Genomic DNA, 16,667 nt, shown 5'->3' with positions numbered 1-16,667 from the left:
TGGTGGGAGGGGCCAGGTCTACCCTACAATAAAGTGACCCAGCATTTTCCCAGCATGGCAGAATCTAGGATATCTGTTTGCAGAGAAAAAGCCTGGCAGGGGAGGGAGCAGAAATCATGATGTGAAATTAACTTACGCCAGTTCTGAAACATCTGCAGTTGCCCTTCTCGCCCTGCCAGGCTGCAGAATGACGTCCATGTTTCACTCCAGCTCATCCCATCCTCCCATGGGACAGGGCAGAGAAGTGGCTGAAATGGAACCAGTTCAGGTAGGGATTATTGGATGGTTTGCGTAGTCTAGTAGGAGGTTGGAGCGGGCAGGAAGTTCACAGGGTGGAGAAAGGGAGGAGGCCAGGCAAACCTACTGGGACTTTTTAAATATGTGGCTTAGATTCTAGGAACAGACCCATGAGGCTGGAATGTGGAAATGCCATAATTTGTGGAAGAGGAAACAACCCACTTAGATGGGGCTAGGAAAACTGACCAGATTCCCAGTGCTGGAGCCTGATCTGACTATTTGAAATATGAAGGGGGCACCCATCAGTGCAGCTTAGGGGAGATGTGCCTCACCTCATATCCAGCTCCTCACAGTGAGGAGGGCGTTGGGCTTCCTACCAGGGAGCTCTCCCTGGACCCTGTGAGGGGCTCCATCTCCCGTATCAGTCTCTGGCTAGTAGGTGTGTGATGGATCTGCTGGGACTGGGAGAGACAAGGGGCTTCCTGTTTGTTTCCTCACCCTGGTGTTTCCTGGATGCTCAATGTGGCGTGGGGTGAGACTCTGTTGACTGCGAACCTCCAAGAGCTTCCATTTGATTGGCTCCTCTCCCCCCATGAATAGTGGGGCTGTGAGTGGGGCAGCAGGTGCAGAGTGGGGGGCTCTTGCTCTTCCAGGGGCCGGTGACCTTCGAGGAGGTGGCTGTGTATTTCACCAGGGGAGAGGGGGCTTTGCTGGACCCCGCTCAGAGGGCCCTCTACAGAGACGTCATGCAGGAGAACTACGAGAATGTGACCTCGCTGGGTAAGGATCCCCGTCCCCTCGGTTCTTATCAGGGGAAATGAAGAGCTAAGATTCACGTCACCCCCACAATGCCACCTCAACTCTGCCCTGTTTCAGCAACACCCCAAGATGGCAATGACACACATACCAGCCCTCTGCCCTCCCCTGCTACAGAACACGTTGGAAACAGAGCACAGGAACAGTACAGCATAAAGTCTAACATAATCGTTTGGCTCATGCAAAACTTGGATTTAGGTTCCATGTAGGGAGCAGAAGTTTCTGACACCTGGCTGGCAGTCAAACCATCTCAGACTTGCAAAGTGATTTACCCTCTCCTTGAGGATTCCTTTTGAGTCATTGCCTTCACTTTGTCCTGACTGACCCATGGAGACCACTAGCGCATATGCCACCAGGCTGCTGACAGTCTCTGGGACAAGAACACACCCTCATGCACCTTCACTGACGCAACCTACAACACTCAGCACGAAAATGAGGCACACTTGGTCCCTCAAGGTTCACGTGCACCTCTCTTCATATCACAGTCACAGCTCTGCCAAGCTGCTCCAACTAATCCGTCCTTCATCAAATTACAGCTCAAGGTGACACATTGCACGCAGCTGGAGGGCATGCAGATAAATGCTGGTATTCCAATCTCTGGAACACAACACAAACAGTGACATGTTATTTTAGTCCTTTGTCTCTATTGTAGATTTATAGACTTCTGTGGCCAGAAAGGACTATTAGGTCATTTAGTCTGAGCTCTTCTATAACACAAGACACAGAATTGCCTCCATTTACTGCTGTATTGAGCTGAATACCTTGTGTTTGACTAAAGGGTTTTCCAGAAAGGCATCCAGTCTTGACTCGAAAACTTCCTGAGATGGAGAATTCTCCACTTCCCTTTGTAGTTTGTAAACCTTTGCACGAGCCTTACTGAACCTTTCCCAGTGGCTAGTGCCAATTCCAGGGCTATGGAAGGGGCAGAGCCAAGCTTGTATTGCAGGTGTGGCATGTGCTTTAACTCTTCATTTCATCGTTTTCAGAGGTTTCCGTTTAGCTGCCATGCACATGCTGAAAGGACACGAGTCAGCACAGGGCAGTTTGAACTTTGAATCAATGTAGTTTATGGGTATTTAATTACCTTGTGTTTTTTTAACGTTTTTTTTTTCCTTTGCCACTGTGTCTACCCTAGAGCTTGTGCTGGCATAACTATGTTGATTTTTGACATTCCTAACTGATAGACCTATTCTGGCAAAACTTTTAAGTGGAGACTGGGAAAAAAATGTGGATGTGGATTTTAGATCAGTTTGAAATATTACTCTTAACCCAAACATTTTGTTATGAGAGGGCAACACTTCTTAGAAGAATATCTGCAGGATGCAAGACACACATTTTCTGAAAAGTAGTAGAGGCAGGGCTCAATCTCAAATTCATGAGTGTAAATCAGGTTCAATGGCCACAGCACAGCCCCTTGAGCCAAACTATGACAGCAGCTTGCTAGACATCCTCTCGCAGTTAACAGAGATTTTGTCTTGCTGCACTAGTGCATTCAATGGCATTGACTCATCAGTTTGGCTTGTGCTGTTCTAAATTCCAAAGTCTACAGTGACTAACTTTTTTCACTACTGGTATCCCAAAGAGGCAGTAGGTGCCATGTATTAACTGAGATAAATACTAAGTTACTGAGATCAGTGGGGGGACAATGAGAACCATCATTTCAGCCCCAGCTCTGTGCAAGACAAAATTACAAGAGCCGGATGATTTTATAAAAAGCTGCGTAGGAGGTGTGGGGGGGCTGTATTTTAGTGACCTCTTGATCAAATAACCCCTTAGTTGGACACTTAGCTCTTCCCTGAATGCCCATGAAAAATTTGTCCAATCCGAATAAACGTGAATTTGAGAGTAGTTAGAATAGTTGGTCTTTAAATAGAAAATAATGCTTCCATTGAGCTACCTCTCGCCTCTCGGGGAGGTGGATGATGTATGCTGACGGGAGAACCCTTCCCGTTGCTGTAGGGAGTGGTTACACTGAAGCACTACTGCAGTGCAGCTACAGTGTTTCAAGGGTAGATAAGCCCTGAGATACGACATTCAGTGACACCCCAGTCCCTCCTGTTCCTTATTGCGCTGAATCCCACCAGCCCATGCTCAATGGTCCTGGCTTCCTCTGGGTTTCTCTCTGAATAAGAAGCCTATCCAGGGTGACTTATTTTAGATTAAGTCATGTGATGAAATCTCCAGGAATACATCCAGCCAAAATTGGCAACCCTATTCCCAGCAGACATGAGGCTAGTTAAATCCCTCATAAGTGAGGCTACGATTTAGTCACAGAGGCTGCGGAAGTCACGGAATCCATGACTTCCAGAGACCTCTGTGACTTCAGCCTGCGGAGGTAGGGAGCTGTGGAGTACCCCCACCCATGGGAAGCCTAGAGCTTCCGGCCACCACGGGTGGCGGAGGGAACCCCGCAATTCCGGGCTGCCGAAGAAAGCCCCAAGCTCCCAGCTGCTGCAGGTGGGGGTACCCTGCCGCTCCTGGCCACTGCAGGTGGCAGGAGAACCCAGCAACTCCACACTGTCGCGGGTGGCAGGGGCCCCCCAGAGCTCCAAGCCACCGCAGGCAGCGAAGCTCCCAGCTGCTGCAGGCAGCGGGAGGCCTGCAGCATCCAGCGACAGGGGACCTGGAGCTCTGACACCCATTGAGCAGTAGGGGCCTCAGAGCTCCCAGCCAGCCAGCAGCTGCCCAGGCGACGTGGGGACCTGCAGATCCTCATTTTGTCAGGGATATTTTTAGGTCATGACATCCGTGAATTTTTCTTTATTTTCTGTGACCTGTCTGTGACTTTTACTAAAAAGATCCCTGATAAAATCTTAGCCTTACTCATGCACATTTGATCACCTAGCGAGCTGCCCCCAGGATTTTACTGGTTAAAATGGGCTAGGGGGTAAAGTAATAGAATCTTCTTTGTGACGAACGTCCCATGAATTCCCCGATCTCTCTTGTTTTCTTTCCCCTGAGCAGGGTTTCCAGTTTCCAAACCTGATGTGGTCTCCCAGCTGGAACAAGGGGAGGAGCCCTGGGTCCTGGATCTCCAGGGCTCTGAGGAAAGAGGGATCCTGAGAGGTGTCTGCATAGGTAAGGAATCATTAAATCAATTCCAGAACTCTCAGTGCCTGAAAGAAACAGCTGGGACTCCCTAAAGAGACCCTGTGAGCTCCTGGAGTTTAGGATTATCCCCAGGAGGTATTTTATCCTCAGGGCAGCTGTCACAAATGGCTTCCGATTTACACCTGGCAGTAGTTCCCTCCCTGATGGGAGGTGGAGGTAGAATTGCTTCCCTCCTCTCTCCCCTGTGGAGAAGAGTTTTGGAGAATTCAGCTACTAGTTCTTTTTTTCTGTCTCTCCAGCTCTAATTTTGGTTTGTTTTTCCCTTTTCCATCCCTGTTTCTGAGATTCTTCTCTCTATCCGAGCAGGTACTGGGATGGTGAGTGAGAATGAGGCGCAGAATCCTCAGCGGGAAGATGGTGATCAAGTGGACCCACATGGGGGATTATCACAAAGATCCAAAGGGAATGTGTCCAGGCATCGTGCGCAGGGAAAAGCCCGTGAGTGCGAGCACAGGCCAGAGAGGGAGCAGAGAAACCAGCCCAGAGAGAAAGAGGGTAAATCCATTTATTGTCCAGGAACTCACAAGGACCTCAAGCAAATCACAGCCCAGCAGATAAAACCTACAGGAGAGAGAAGAAACACATACACTGAGTGTGGGAAAAACTTCACTCTGAACTCCACCCTCATTACACATCAGCTGATCCACATGGGAAAGAGCCTCTACAAATGCTGTGAGTGTGGGAAACAGTTCAGTGTGAAATCAACCCTAATTAAACATCAGACAAGCCACACAAGAGAAAGATCCTATCAGTGTTATGAGTGCATGAAAAGCTTCACTCAGTACTCGTCCCTTATCAGACATCAGAGGATCCACACAGGAGAGAGACCGTACGAATGCTGTGAGTGTGGGAAAAGCTTCACTGCCCGATCAGATCTTAATAAACATCAGAGGATCCACACAGGAGAGCGCCCCTATGAATGCTGTGAGTGTGGGAAAAAGTTCACTTGGAGCTCAGCGCTTACTAATCATCAGAGAATCCATACTGGAGAGCGACCTTATGAATGCTGTGAGTGCGGGAAAACATTCCTTCAGAGCTCAGGCCTTATTAATCATCAGAGGATCCACACAGGAGAGCACCTGTATGAATGCTGTGAGTGTGGGAAACAGTTTGGTAAGAAATCAAAACTTATTAAACATCAGACAAGCCACACAAGAGTGACACCCTATGAATGCTGTGAGTGCAGGAAAAGCTTCACTCGGAGCTCATCCCTTATTAGGCATCAGAGGATCCACACGGGAGAGAGACCATACGAATGCCGTGAGTGTGGGAAACGCTTCACGGTCAAATCAGACCTTAGTAAACATCAGAGGATCCACACAGGAGAGCGCCCGTATGAATGCTGTGAGTGCGGGAAACGGTTCACTTGGAGCTCAGCGCTTATTAATCATCAGAAAATCCACACAGGAGAGCGACCCTACGAATGCTGTGAGTGCGGGAAAAGTTTCATCCGAAGCTCACACCTTCACAGACATCAGAGGCTTCACAAGGGAGAGACACAGCATAAAAACTCTGTGTAGGGCAGAAAAAATACATTTTTAAAAAGATATTTGCTAATTCTTACATAGTGGCCTTTTAGGGCTGTTTGCACCCTTTGCATCACCGTGTTCTCTCAGCTCGTTCAGGTGAGTTGCCCGCTTTCCTTTCGCAGGTCTGGGGTGAATCCCATGGTCCTTTCTACTAATTCTTTCCTCCTGTGAGTCGTGGGAGTGTGTCCCTCCCGCCAGGAATGTCCATCAGCCCTAGCTGGGGGAAATAGGGGTGACCTCAATTAGCTACACTGAGCAAAAACCGGCCTTGACTTTGTCTCCTCTAGGATGGAAACATGGAGTTGGCCGCTCAAGGTAGTGATCCTAATGTAAACACACAGATAGCTTTGCAGTGGTGACACAGCCCAGGTACAGTGGTTGGGGTTACCTAGCACCTTCCCCTTTGACCTGTTCTAATCAACACCAATATTCATAGTCTAAACAAGCCCTGAGGCTCGCATTCAAACTGTCACCCTACTGGCAGAGCGGTTGTTAGTCACCAAGTTCCCCGCTTTGTCTCATTCCCAGTTGTTCTCACGCTGGTCCAGGTTGTGCTGGACAGCAGGTTTTGTGTGTGTGGGGGGGGGGGTTCCACTATTTTTCATATTGAAATATATTTCAATATAACAAAGAGGAGGAGCAGCAGTGGGACAAATGTATCTTTCGGCCTTTGTGACAAAGGAAGGAAATGGGCTGAGTCGGATGGATTCCCTCCTTCTCCATGACAGTCACTATACCTGTTCCCTCCAGCAGCGCTGGTGTCTGTGTGAGAGCCACAATGGAGGTTTTCCTCCCTTTATTCTACCTCCCAAAGAATCTCTGCAATTTGATCCTAAATCCGACTCATTAGGGCTAGAGATGCAAGTGTCACAGACCTGGATGGGGAATTCCAGTGGATACAAAACACAGAGTGATCATTCTGTGCTTTTATCTCTGTTTCCATCTGTTGGCAAAGCCACGTCTGGACATTTTCCTGCTGATCTGGGATTGTTAGCAGATGAGAAGGGTGGCAGTTTTCCTCCATTACAATGTTGCTAATTATTTTTGTAAATAACACGACTCCATAATAATGAAGTGCTGTTGAATGAAGCAGGTTTGAATGGATCAGAGGAGAAAATGATGGGGGAATTTGCTCTCCTGATTATTTTTGAGTAATCAGAGGTAATCCACCCTGGAATTTCATTTTGTATGAAAGAGAAAGTGACTTATACTGCTCCGTGTTGTGGCTTTTTCTCTCTCTCCTGAAGGCCATTTCGTCACATTGAATATTAGTTCTCTGGGATGTAGCTTGGATTTATCAAGGACTTTAGGACAAATGATTGTTTGCTAAAAGAATCCTTCCTTATTTTAGCTGTGTCTTTCCCCCACTGCTGCATGATGACATGAAAAAAGCCCAAGTGCAGTTCACTCATCAGGAGAGGATGCTCCAAACCATTGGGCATGCTGCCAAGGAAACAGTAATGAGTTTAGGGCTCCACTCTGAAATGGTGAACAACAGCACACCCCAAATTGTGCAAGTAACTGAAGTAACTGGATGCATGTGTCCTCCTATGATTTGGGAAACGCTGTCCCTGTCTGTGTTGATTTGGAAAAAATAGACGTTCATTTCTGGTGAACTTGCCCATGAGAGATGCTGCAGATGTGCACTACTGTGAACTCAGTGTTGAATGTGATATAGCTGCAGAATATCTATTTTTAATATACTCTGCTCCTTTGGTGACTTGCAGGGATTCTGATGCAGGAGTGTTTCTAGTCCCGAACTTGGACCTGTGCCACCAAATTGGGTGTGTTTGGGGAAGCCATTCCTCACTAACACTGCTCACATTTTGGGGGGTTTTGTAAAGGATTCAATTCCAGAGAAGTGTAAATGTACCCTGACCATGGTCAAGGATTTGGCAAGAACTCAGTTTGATATAGAAGGCACCCAGAACTTGATTTTTGCCCTAAAGAAGGAAGCTGTGGTGAACTACAGTCCAGGTAAAACTCTTTGTTTTTTAACACTGCTCCTTAGTTCAGTGTCTCAGGTTACACTCCCAAAGGATGCCCTGGCTCGACTGGAAGGTCCTTCACGATTTGGATCCAAAGTTCCGTGAAGCAAAGTGAGAAACAGTTGATGCCTTCAGAGGACATTCCTTCACCAGCCTGGTTGGGAAACAAGGCGTTTCATGCTGTTGAAATGGTGGTAACTGATGAGGGAATGAATGTGTCAGGTTCCAATTTCAGACTGCTGGATACACAAATGCTGAGTCCTGATTCTAGGCTTTCGTCTCGTCATTTTGCTCTTGTGTCTTATGCAGTTGTGCCACTTGGCCTCAACTTTCTGCTTCTTTGAAAGAGTGGAAGGTGTGACTATAGAGTTGAGGTCCTTTTTCTCATGATGCAAACCTTCCCACATAACATGAGACCCCTTCCACCAACACTTGTGTCCAAATCCCCAGAGATAAATGAACGCTCAGATGAGGAAAGCTCCTGTGCTGGTGTAGATCACGTTTACACTGTGCTCACTTGGTGGAAATGGGGATTAAAAGGAAACTAACATGTATGATAAAATTTTACACTCTTTGAATATGTTCTTGTAACCAGTGAAAATGAAATTACCAGTGAAGTTAATTTCAGATTAAAGCCTAACTTAGTGATAACCTGAATTATACTGGCACACTGTGACTTGCATCGGTTTGCTTTTTGCTAGTAATATACAAAGTGGTGGCTAATCTTAAAAAGTTTATTTGATGTAAAATCCCCAATGTGGACTGAGGCGTTCTGAAGTACATCATCACTCCAAGGCTGAGGTGGTGGAATGTGTGAGGAAACTAGTGTATAGGAGAACACAGAACCAGACTTCAGTTGTTTCTATTTCAAATGGAATATGTTTTGACAAGCTTTAAAGTAAAATTATGTAAGGAGACAAGTTGTGAAACCTTTTACCAAATTAGACTGTACGGGTCACTCAGTTCCCCTCTTCTCTGCAAAGCAAAGATGTATAATGTCTGTCATGAGATGTCCCTGGTTCTTTTTAAGAATGGCAATGGATGCATGATGCAATAGGTTGTTTTTCTGTTGTTTTGTTTTTGCCGCCTGTTATTTTTATGGGAGCTGAGACCCCTTTTCCTGTTTTGAGGAAGCCAGCTGTTATGGCTCAGCCTTTTAATCCTCAAGCCAGGCTATGGAAATCTCCTTCAAACTGTCCTTGGTATTTTCATTTTTGAGATCTTTGGGGTTCAAATCTCTACCTTGCACGTGGTTCACAACAACCGATATTTTAAGAAAACTGCTGAGTTAAGTGGGACTCTTCCAAACTGATGATAGCTCAAATTCTGCCTCACTTGAAATGGATCTGGCCACGTTGTCTGTAACCAAAGCGTCCTTTACTCCTCATTTGCCTGGAGACTTCAGGGGAGTGACTAAAGTGGGGTGAGCTGCAATCAACCAAAAAGACCAAAGTAAAGGTGGAAGCACTATTGTACCAGCAACCTGTCTAAGAAAGATGGACATGCCAGGACCCCGAAACTGATCCCTTCTGGGGAAGGAAGTCTTAACATCAACACCAGGCTGTGCCAGCCTTGACCTGTCTTCTCCTACCTGAGAGAGCCTGTGACCCCATCACCTGAGTCCTTGACTGCAGCTCTAGCTCCTACTCTGAGTCCAGAGTTAGATTCAGTTGTCCATTTCAGTGTCGTCTTGTTTTTTCTATATTTCCATACTTGTTTTTATTAACTGGGAGATGTCCCAGCCTTTCTATTCTACTGTGGTGGTAGAGTGGGGCTCAGCGTGTGCATGTGTGTATGAAACCTGTCACATCCACGCAAGGAAGGAGCTACAAATATAATTCCCTAATCTAAATAAGCCTAAAATTCTGCCCTACAAAATGATTGAACATGTGCTTCTTGTTCTGTGAAAGTGTTCTAAGAACCTAAGCTGTTGGATATATACTGTTAAATACCAGTGTATTAAGGTCTGAATCTGTATCTGTACTAAGTGTTTATCTGTGGAAAGCCGCTGGGAGAAGGTTAGCCACATACTGGTGAAATCTAAGGCAGAAGCCCTGAAGTTGTGGCTTAAATGTGAACAATAAACTGGTGTTAGTATCAAAATATTGAATCGGCTCAGTGTGGATCACATTGCCTGGGTGAAGTTCTCTAATTGGGATTAATAACTAAATGGACAACTGCCTCCTTGGGTTCCTGCTTTAGGATTTTTAAGGGTTGATTTTTTTTGTTGTATTATTCTGATGATTTGGCTAAACTGATGACTTGATTCCAAAGCAGGATCCTTGTTAACTGATGAATTTCCTGATCTGACCTGAACGTGATCACGATACTGTATACCCCGGGCTCCTCCATGCAGGTAAGTCCCTGGGATCCTGATGGCAACAGATCTTTGGGCCGGAATCTCAGGATCTCTGGCTCCAGCAGGAAAGGGCTGAGACGGCTCCTCGGCTGGAGCCTCGCCCAAAGATCCTCTCTCTCTGGTGGTCAACCCAGCTTGAACTGGGCTGCTCCCTTTTATACTAGCATAGTGCTTGGAGCATGCCTAGTATGGTGTGAGGGGCAGGAACTCCTCTGCCCAGAGTGTGGCCTAGTCTGGGGTATGTATGCCTGTGGTGGGGCGGCTGCCCCACCCCCATGCGAGAGGGGGGGGCTAAAGTAGGCCAGAGCAGCTGTGCAGGCTGGCAGCCAATCAGGGCCAAGGGTAGAGCTGGCCAATCAGGGCTAGGCCCTATATAAAGGCTGCACAGGAGAGCAGCAGGCAGTCTCTCCCAGGCCTTCAAAGGATGAAGGTCTGTCTCCTGTGCGAGGAGGCCAGGGCAGGCTTGTGGGAGCCGAAGGGAACTCCAGCCCGCTACCTGCCAGGCTGCAGGCCCCGAGGGAAGGGCCTCACCGGTGCAAAGGGGATGAAGGGGAAGTGGCCCAGGGAGAGGGATGCACAAGGGGAGAGAATAAGAGCAGGAAGGCTGCTGCCAAACGGTCCCTGGGTCCCTAACCCTAACCCCTGGCCTGCCTCCATTCCAACCCCTTCCCCAAAGTCTCTGCCCCCTCCCTGCCCCTGTTGGACTCCTTCCCCAAATCCCTGCCCCGGCCCCGCCTCCTCCCCCCTCCCTCCCACAGCTTGTTATGCCTCAAAACAGCTGTTTTGTGGTGGAAAGTGCTGGGAGGAGAAGTGGGGACGTGGTGGGCTATGGGGAGGAGGCAGAGGTGAGGTGAGCTGGGGTGGGGAGCTTGGCTGCCGCTGGGTGCAGAGCATCCACCAATTTTTCCCCTTGGGCGCTCCGAGGCTATGGACATCTATTTAAACACATTATGCATCTTTGCTTTGCAGAGAAGCAGGGAACTCAGTGCAGGGGGAACTCAGCTGGAGGGGCTCAAGGCTCCAGCCCAGTGGGGGTGCATGGGCACAAGGGGTGGAGCCAGGGGCTACCCTTCCCAAAGGAGGGCTCCACCTGCCACTCTTGACCCCATCACATTTGCCTCTATCTCCGATATCATATTGCCGCTATATAAATCCATGGTAGGCCCACATGTTGAATACTGCATGCAGACGTGGTTGCCCCATCACAAAAACGATGTATTGGAATTGGAAAAGGTTCAGAAAAGGGCAACAAAAATAATTAGGGGAATGGAACGGCTGCCGTATGAGGAGAGATTAATAGACTGGGACTTTTCAGCTTGGAAAAGAGATGACTAAGGGGGATATGATAAAAGTTTCTAGACATCATTACTTATAGAAAGTAAATAAGGAAGTGTTATTTACTCATAACACAAGAACTAGGGGTCACCAAATGAAATTAATAGGCAGCAGATTTGAAACAAAAGGAAGTATTTTTTCACACAACACACAGTCAACCTGTGGAACTCCTTGCCAGAGGATGTTGCAAAGGCCAAGACTATAACAGGGTTCAAAAAGAACTAGATAAATTCATGGAGGACAGGTCCATCAATGGCTATTAGCCAGGATGGACAGGGGATGGTGTCCCGAGCCTCTGCTTACCAGAAGCTGGGAGTGGGTGACAGGGGATGGATCATTTGATGATTCCCTGTTCTGTTCATTCCCTTTGGGGCACCTGGTATTGGCCACTGTCAGAAGACAGGATACTGGGCTAGATGGACCTTTGGTCTGACCCAGTGTGGCCGTTCTTATGTTTCTAAAACTCCCTGTCCCAAAAGTGGTAGCTGGGAGCAGCACTGAACTCATGACCTATCACACTCAAGCCGTGTTGCAGTTAAGAGCTCTGTCTGGGGCTAGGGCATGCACTGTGAGCTGACCTCGGGTATGAAAATCAGGGACGGCTAGAGCCCCTCCATGCTCCCCCTAAATGGTGCCCCTGCAGCCAGGAGGAGCCAAAGCAGGGACCTCTGGTCCTCCCAAGATTGAGACTTTTCTACAGTTTGACTTGACTTTCTCTGCCATGTACTGACTGATTGAGCCATCTTCCCTTCTACCTCCCAATCTCTTCGCCTGAGCATCACTCTTCTCCCCGTCTGTGGCCTTCTCCCCAACCTTCACCTGGGCCCCTCCTGATTAAACCCAACAAGAACAACACTCTGTGGCACTCACATGCCATTGGCTGCCCTCACATTGTTTACTCTGCTGGTGTGTTCTACCCCTTCCTGCATCTGTCTGGTCTGCTTGGACTGTCAGCTCCTCGTGGCCAGGGCTGTCTTCTTTTTCTGTGTTTGTACATCATCTAGCACAACTGTGGCTTCTGGGGCTAAGGGAATTGAAACAATAGCCACTAATACAGAGCTGCCTTGCGATTTTGCTGTTACAGCGCGTGTAATCCTGTATCTCAGCAGTGCTAGTGAGGCACGGCTTTGTCAAACATGGCCAGTTTATTTCTCTAAGCTGGTGGCACAGGTGCCAGTTAGAAACTAGACACAAGCCGGGCTCACAATCTCTGACATGTATCCGACGAAGTGGGTATTCACCCACGAAAGCTCATGCTCCAAAACGTCTGTTAGTCTATAAGGTGCCACAAGACTCTTTGCTGCTTTTACAGATCCAGACTAACACGGCTCCCCCTCTGATACTTAACATTCATATGGTTTGTCCCCAGTGTGGATCCTCTGATGGCCAATAAGGGCTGAGCACTGAGGGAAGGTTTTCCCACACTCTCTGCACTCATAGGGCCTTTTCCGTGTGTGGATCCTCTGATGCTTAATAAGGGTTGAGCGCTCAGTGAAAGTTTTCCCACACTCACAGCATTCATAGGGTTTCTCCCCTGTGTGGATCCTCTGATGGTTAATTAAGGCTGAGCTCTGAGCGAAGGTTTTCCCACACTCACAGCATTTGTAGGGTTTCTCCCCTGTGTGGATCCTTTGATGTGTAACAAGGTTTGAGCTGGTAGCGAAGCTTTTCCAACACTCGTGGCATTCATAGGGTTTCTCCCCTGTGTGGATCCTCTGATGGTAAACAAGGGCTGAGTTCCGAGAGAAAGTTTTCCCACATTCACAACATTCATAGGGTTTCTCCCGTGTGTGGATCCTCTGATGTTTAATAAGGTGAGAATGCCGAAGGAAGATTTTCCTGCACTCACAACATGCATATGGTTTGTTCCTGGTGTGGCTCTTCTGATGTCTTATAAGGGCTGGGTGCTGAGGGAAGGTTTTCCCACACTCACAGCATTCATAGGGCCTTTCCCATGTATGGATCCTCTGATGCTTTATAAGGGCTGAGCGCTCAGTGAAAGTTTTCCCACACTCACAGCATTCATAGGGTTTCTCCCCTGTGTGGATCCTTTGATGGTTAGTAAGGGTTGATCTCTGAGAGAAGGTTTTCCCACACTCACAGCATCCATAGGGTTTCTCCCCTCTGTGGATTCGCTGATGGTCAATGAGGCTCGAGCGCTCAGTGAAGGTTTTCCCACACTCACTGCATTTATAGGGTTGCTCACCTGTGTGGATCCTCTGATGTCTGATAAGGTCAAAGTGCTGAAGGAAGGTTTTCCTGCACTCACAACATTCATATGGTTTGTCCCCAGTGTGGATCCTCTGATGGCTAATCAGGGCTGAGCTCTGAGGGAAGGTTTTCCCACACTCACGGCATTCATAGGGTTTCTCCCCTTTATGGATTCTCTCATGTTTAACAAGATGCGACCGCCTACTGAACTTTTTCCCACACTCAACACGTGCGTTATTTCTCTCTCCCATGGGGATTCTCTGCTGCGACGTGGTTTCCTTGTGGCCTTTGTGAGTTCCCTGATCATTAACAGATTTACCAACTTTCTTCATTGGCTGGTTTCCCTGCTGCTTCTCTGGCCTGTGCTGACTCTCATAGGCTTTTCCCTGCTCACAAGTCCTGGACACACTCCCTTTGCATCTTTGCAATAAAGACCCTTGTGGTTCCACTTCATCATCTTCCTGCTGAGGATTCTGCTCCATGGTCTCTCTCACCATCCCATCACCTGCTAGGACAGAGAAAGAAAAATCTCAGAAACAGGAATGGAAAAGACCAAAAGAACAGCTGAAAATGGAAAAAAAAATCAGGGACTGAATTTCACCAAACTCTTTCTTAAAGGGGAGAGAGGAAGGGAGCAATTCTAAATCCAGTTCCTATCCAAACACTTTAGGAGAAGGAAGTTTGGGGAAGGAGATACTGCCATGAGTTAGTCAGGGTGGGTAGGAAGCTGTGAGCAATAGCTTCCCTGAGGATATGACCCCTGCTGGGAACAATCGTGAACACAGAGAGTTCACAAGGTCTTTGTTGGGAATTCCAGCTATTTTCTTCAGGCATTGAGTTGGTTTAATGATCACTCACCTATATAGCTGCCTATCAAGAGCTTTCTTTCCTCTGAGTCCTGGAGATCTGTGGAAAACAAGTGAGATCAGGTGAATTTGTGGGACTTTTGTCACACACAAAAAAAGTTCTGTTGTTTTAATCCCAGCCCATTTTAAAGCAGTAAAATCCTGGGGTCAGCTCCCCAGGTGCCTCAAGGTTCACGGCTCTTTTCTTATGAGGTATTTAGCTGTGCCCATGTCTACTAGGAACATACACACCAGACACTCATGATCAAAAGGGCTCTCAAAACCCAGAGCAGGTAACTCCATGTCACAGAAAGGGAAGACTCCAGCCAGAGGGGAAGTCCCCCTAGAACTGTTTCATACTGACAGAGAGAGGGCCACAGTCACTGGAGGAGAGAGAAAGGCCTGACAGCTGGGGCGTGACACTCAGAGAGGTGAGGAAGTGCACAGAAAGGCAGCTAGCCCTGCCAATCACTCTGACCCCCCACGCTCCTTCCTCTAACAGCTCTCACCCTTCCACACCTCCAGGGACCCAAGGAAAAATCTCTCCTTGGATTCTCTCCTCTCCTCCCATGGCCCACACCCCTCCTTCCTACCAGTTCTCCCAAATTATCTGCTCCCCAACCCTCATCCCATTATCTCAGTTGTTTCTTAGTCCTCATTCCCAAGAGCTCCTGCCAGAAATGTGTCCCTTTACAAGCACCCTTATTTCCTGGCGCACCCTCTACTCAGCACCCATGATACCTTTACTCTAACCAGCACCAACCCTTCTAGGTCCTTGGTTTCCATTGCTTCCAGCCTTCCACAGCATCCTAACTCTCTACAGCAGCTATTTCATGGCATCCCCACCCCTTGCCACTGCCCCCAGTCCTCCCAGCAAATAGGAGGTCTTTGCCCCAAAGCTTCCTCTCCCTGCTCTCTAACACCCTCCCTCCCACTGCCCAGAACCTCCCCATTAGTATCATTTACTATTCCTGTCACCATAGCACCTAACAACACTATTCGTGGACTAGGATCCCATTCTGCTGGACACTCTATAAACAAAAAACTGTGTCTGCACTAAAGAGTGGATAAGGGAGAAGGGGTGGCTGTGGTACCTAGACTTTAGTAAGGCCTTTGATACGGTCTCGCATGATATTCTTATCGATAAACTAGGCAAATACAATTTAGATGGGGCTACTATAAGGTGGGTGCATAACTGGCTGGATAACCGTACTCAGAGAGTCGTTATTAATGGTTCCCAATCCTGCTGGAAAGGTAGAACAAGTGGGGTTCTGCAGGGGTCTGTTTTGGGACCGGCTCTGTTCAATATCTTCATCAACGACTTAGATATTGGCATAGAAAGTACGCTTATTAAGTCTGCAGATGACACCAAACTGGGAGGGATTGCAACTGCTTTGGAGGATAGGTTCATAATTCAAAATGATCTGGACAAATTGGAGAAAAGGTCTGAGGTAAACAGGATGAAGTTTAACAAAGTGCTCCACTTAGGAAGGAACAATCAGTTTCACACATGCAGAATGGGAAGAGACTGTCTAGGAAGGAGTACGGCAGAAAGGGATCTAGGGGTTATAGTGGACCACAAGCTAAATATGAGTCAACAGTGTGATGCTGCAGGCCAGGTGTAGGTACCTTCTGTTCCCTACATGGGACCTAATCCCCCGTTTTGCCTTAGCAAAGAGAAGGTGTTAGACATTGTGTTATACTGCTCCTGTGCTCTGTTCCCAAGCTGCTCCGTGGTCGGGAGGGTAGACTCCTAGTGTATGTGTCGTTTGCCTGTTGGGGTGTTGCTGAAACAGGGCAGAGTTGAGGTTGCACTGTGGGGTGTTGTGAAACTTAATGCTTCTCTTCCCCTTCTAATAACCAAGGGGACAGGAATCCTTACCCAGCGAGGTCACGTTCTCATAGTTCTCCTGCATGACATCCCTGTAGAGGGCTCTCTGAGAGGTGTCCAGCAGAGCCCACTCTTCCCTGGTGAAATACACAGCCACCTCCTCGAAGGTCACTGGCCCCTGAAAGAGCAAGAGTCCAACACTCAGGTCCCGCTGCTACTGACAACCCCACAATTCACAGCAGAGGAGGGCCAATCACATGGAAGCTCTGGGAGGCAGGCGGACAGCACAATCCCACACCTACCCCATCAGAACAGGCAGGAAGCATTAGGGTGAGGGGAGAGAAAGAGAGCCCTTCACCCCTCCAAGCAGAGAGAGGGGACAGGGGTCTTCACATCCATCACTCA

At 48.0% G+C, this 16,667-nt stretch overlaps 2 protein-coding genes across 3 annotated transcripts; one reads left to right on the top strand and one right to left on the bottom strand.

The window, feature by feature from the left end:
- Positions 1–849: 849 nt before the first annotated feature.
- LOC123356663 (zinc finger protein 135-like) lies at positions 850–9,774 on the top strand. Its single transcript, XM_045000054.1, has 3 exons — positions 850–1,017; positions 4,018–4,131; positions 4,471–9,774. Exons 1-3 carry the CDS (start codon positions 984–986, stop codon positions 5,682–5,684), a joined length of 1,362 nt encoding a protein of 453 aa, XP_044855989.1. The 5' UTR covers positions 850–983; the 3' UTR covers positions 5,685–9,774.
- A 2,944-nt stretch (positions 9,775–12,718) lies between these two features.
- Positions 12,719–16,367, bottom strand: LOC123356656 (zinc finger protein 501-like). Of its 2 annotated transcripts, none has more exons than XM_045000045.1 (3): positions 16,314–16,367; positions 14,445–14,492; positions 12,719–14,091 (listed from the first exon to the last, which is right to left on the bottom strand). In XM_045000045.1, the coding sequence occupies exons 1-3, from the start codon at positions 16,345–16,347 to the stop codon at positions 12,719–12,721; spliced, it is 1,455 nt and encodes a 484-aa protein (XP_044855980.1). In that variant the 5' UTR covers positions 16,348–16,367. The 2 variants fall into 2 exon arrangements, with proteins under 2 accessions (XP_044855980.1, XP_044855979.1); XM_045000044.1 differs by having other exon boundaries at positions 12,719–14,094; positions 16,314–16,361.
- Between the last annotated feature and the right edge of the window lie 300 nt (positions 16,368–16,667).

This window comes from Mauremys mutica, chromosome 26 (assembly GCF_020497125.1).
Source record: "Mauremys mutica isolate MM-2020 ecotype Southern chromosome 26, ASM2049712v1, whole genome shotgun sequence".
Lineage (NCBI taxonomy): Eukaryota > Metazoa > Chordata > Testudines > Geoemydidae > Mauremys > Mauremys mutica.
This window is presented reverse-complemented; position numbering and strand designations above follow the sequence as displayed.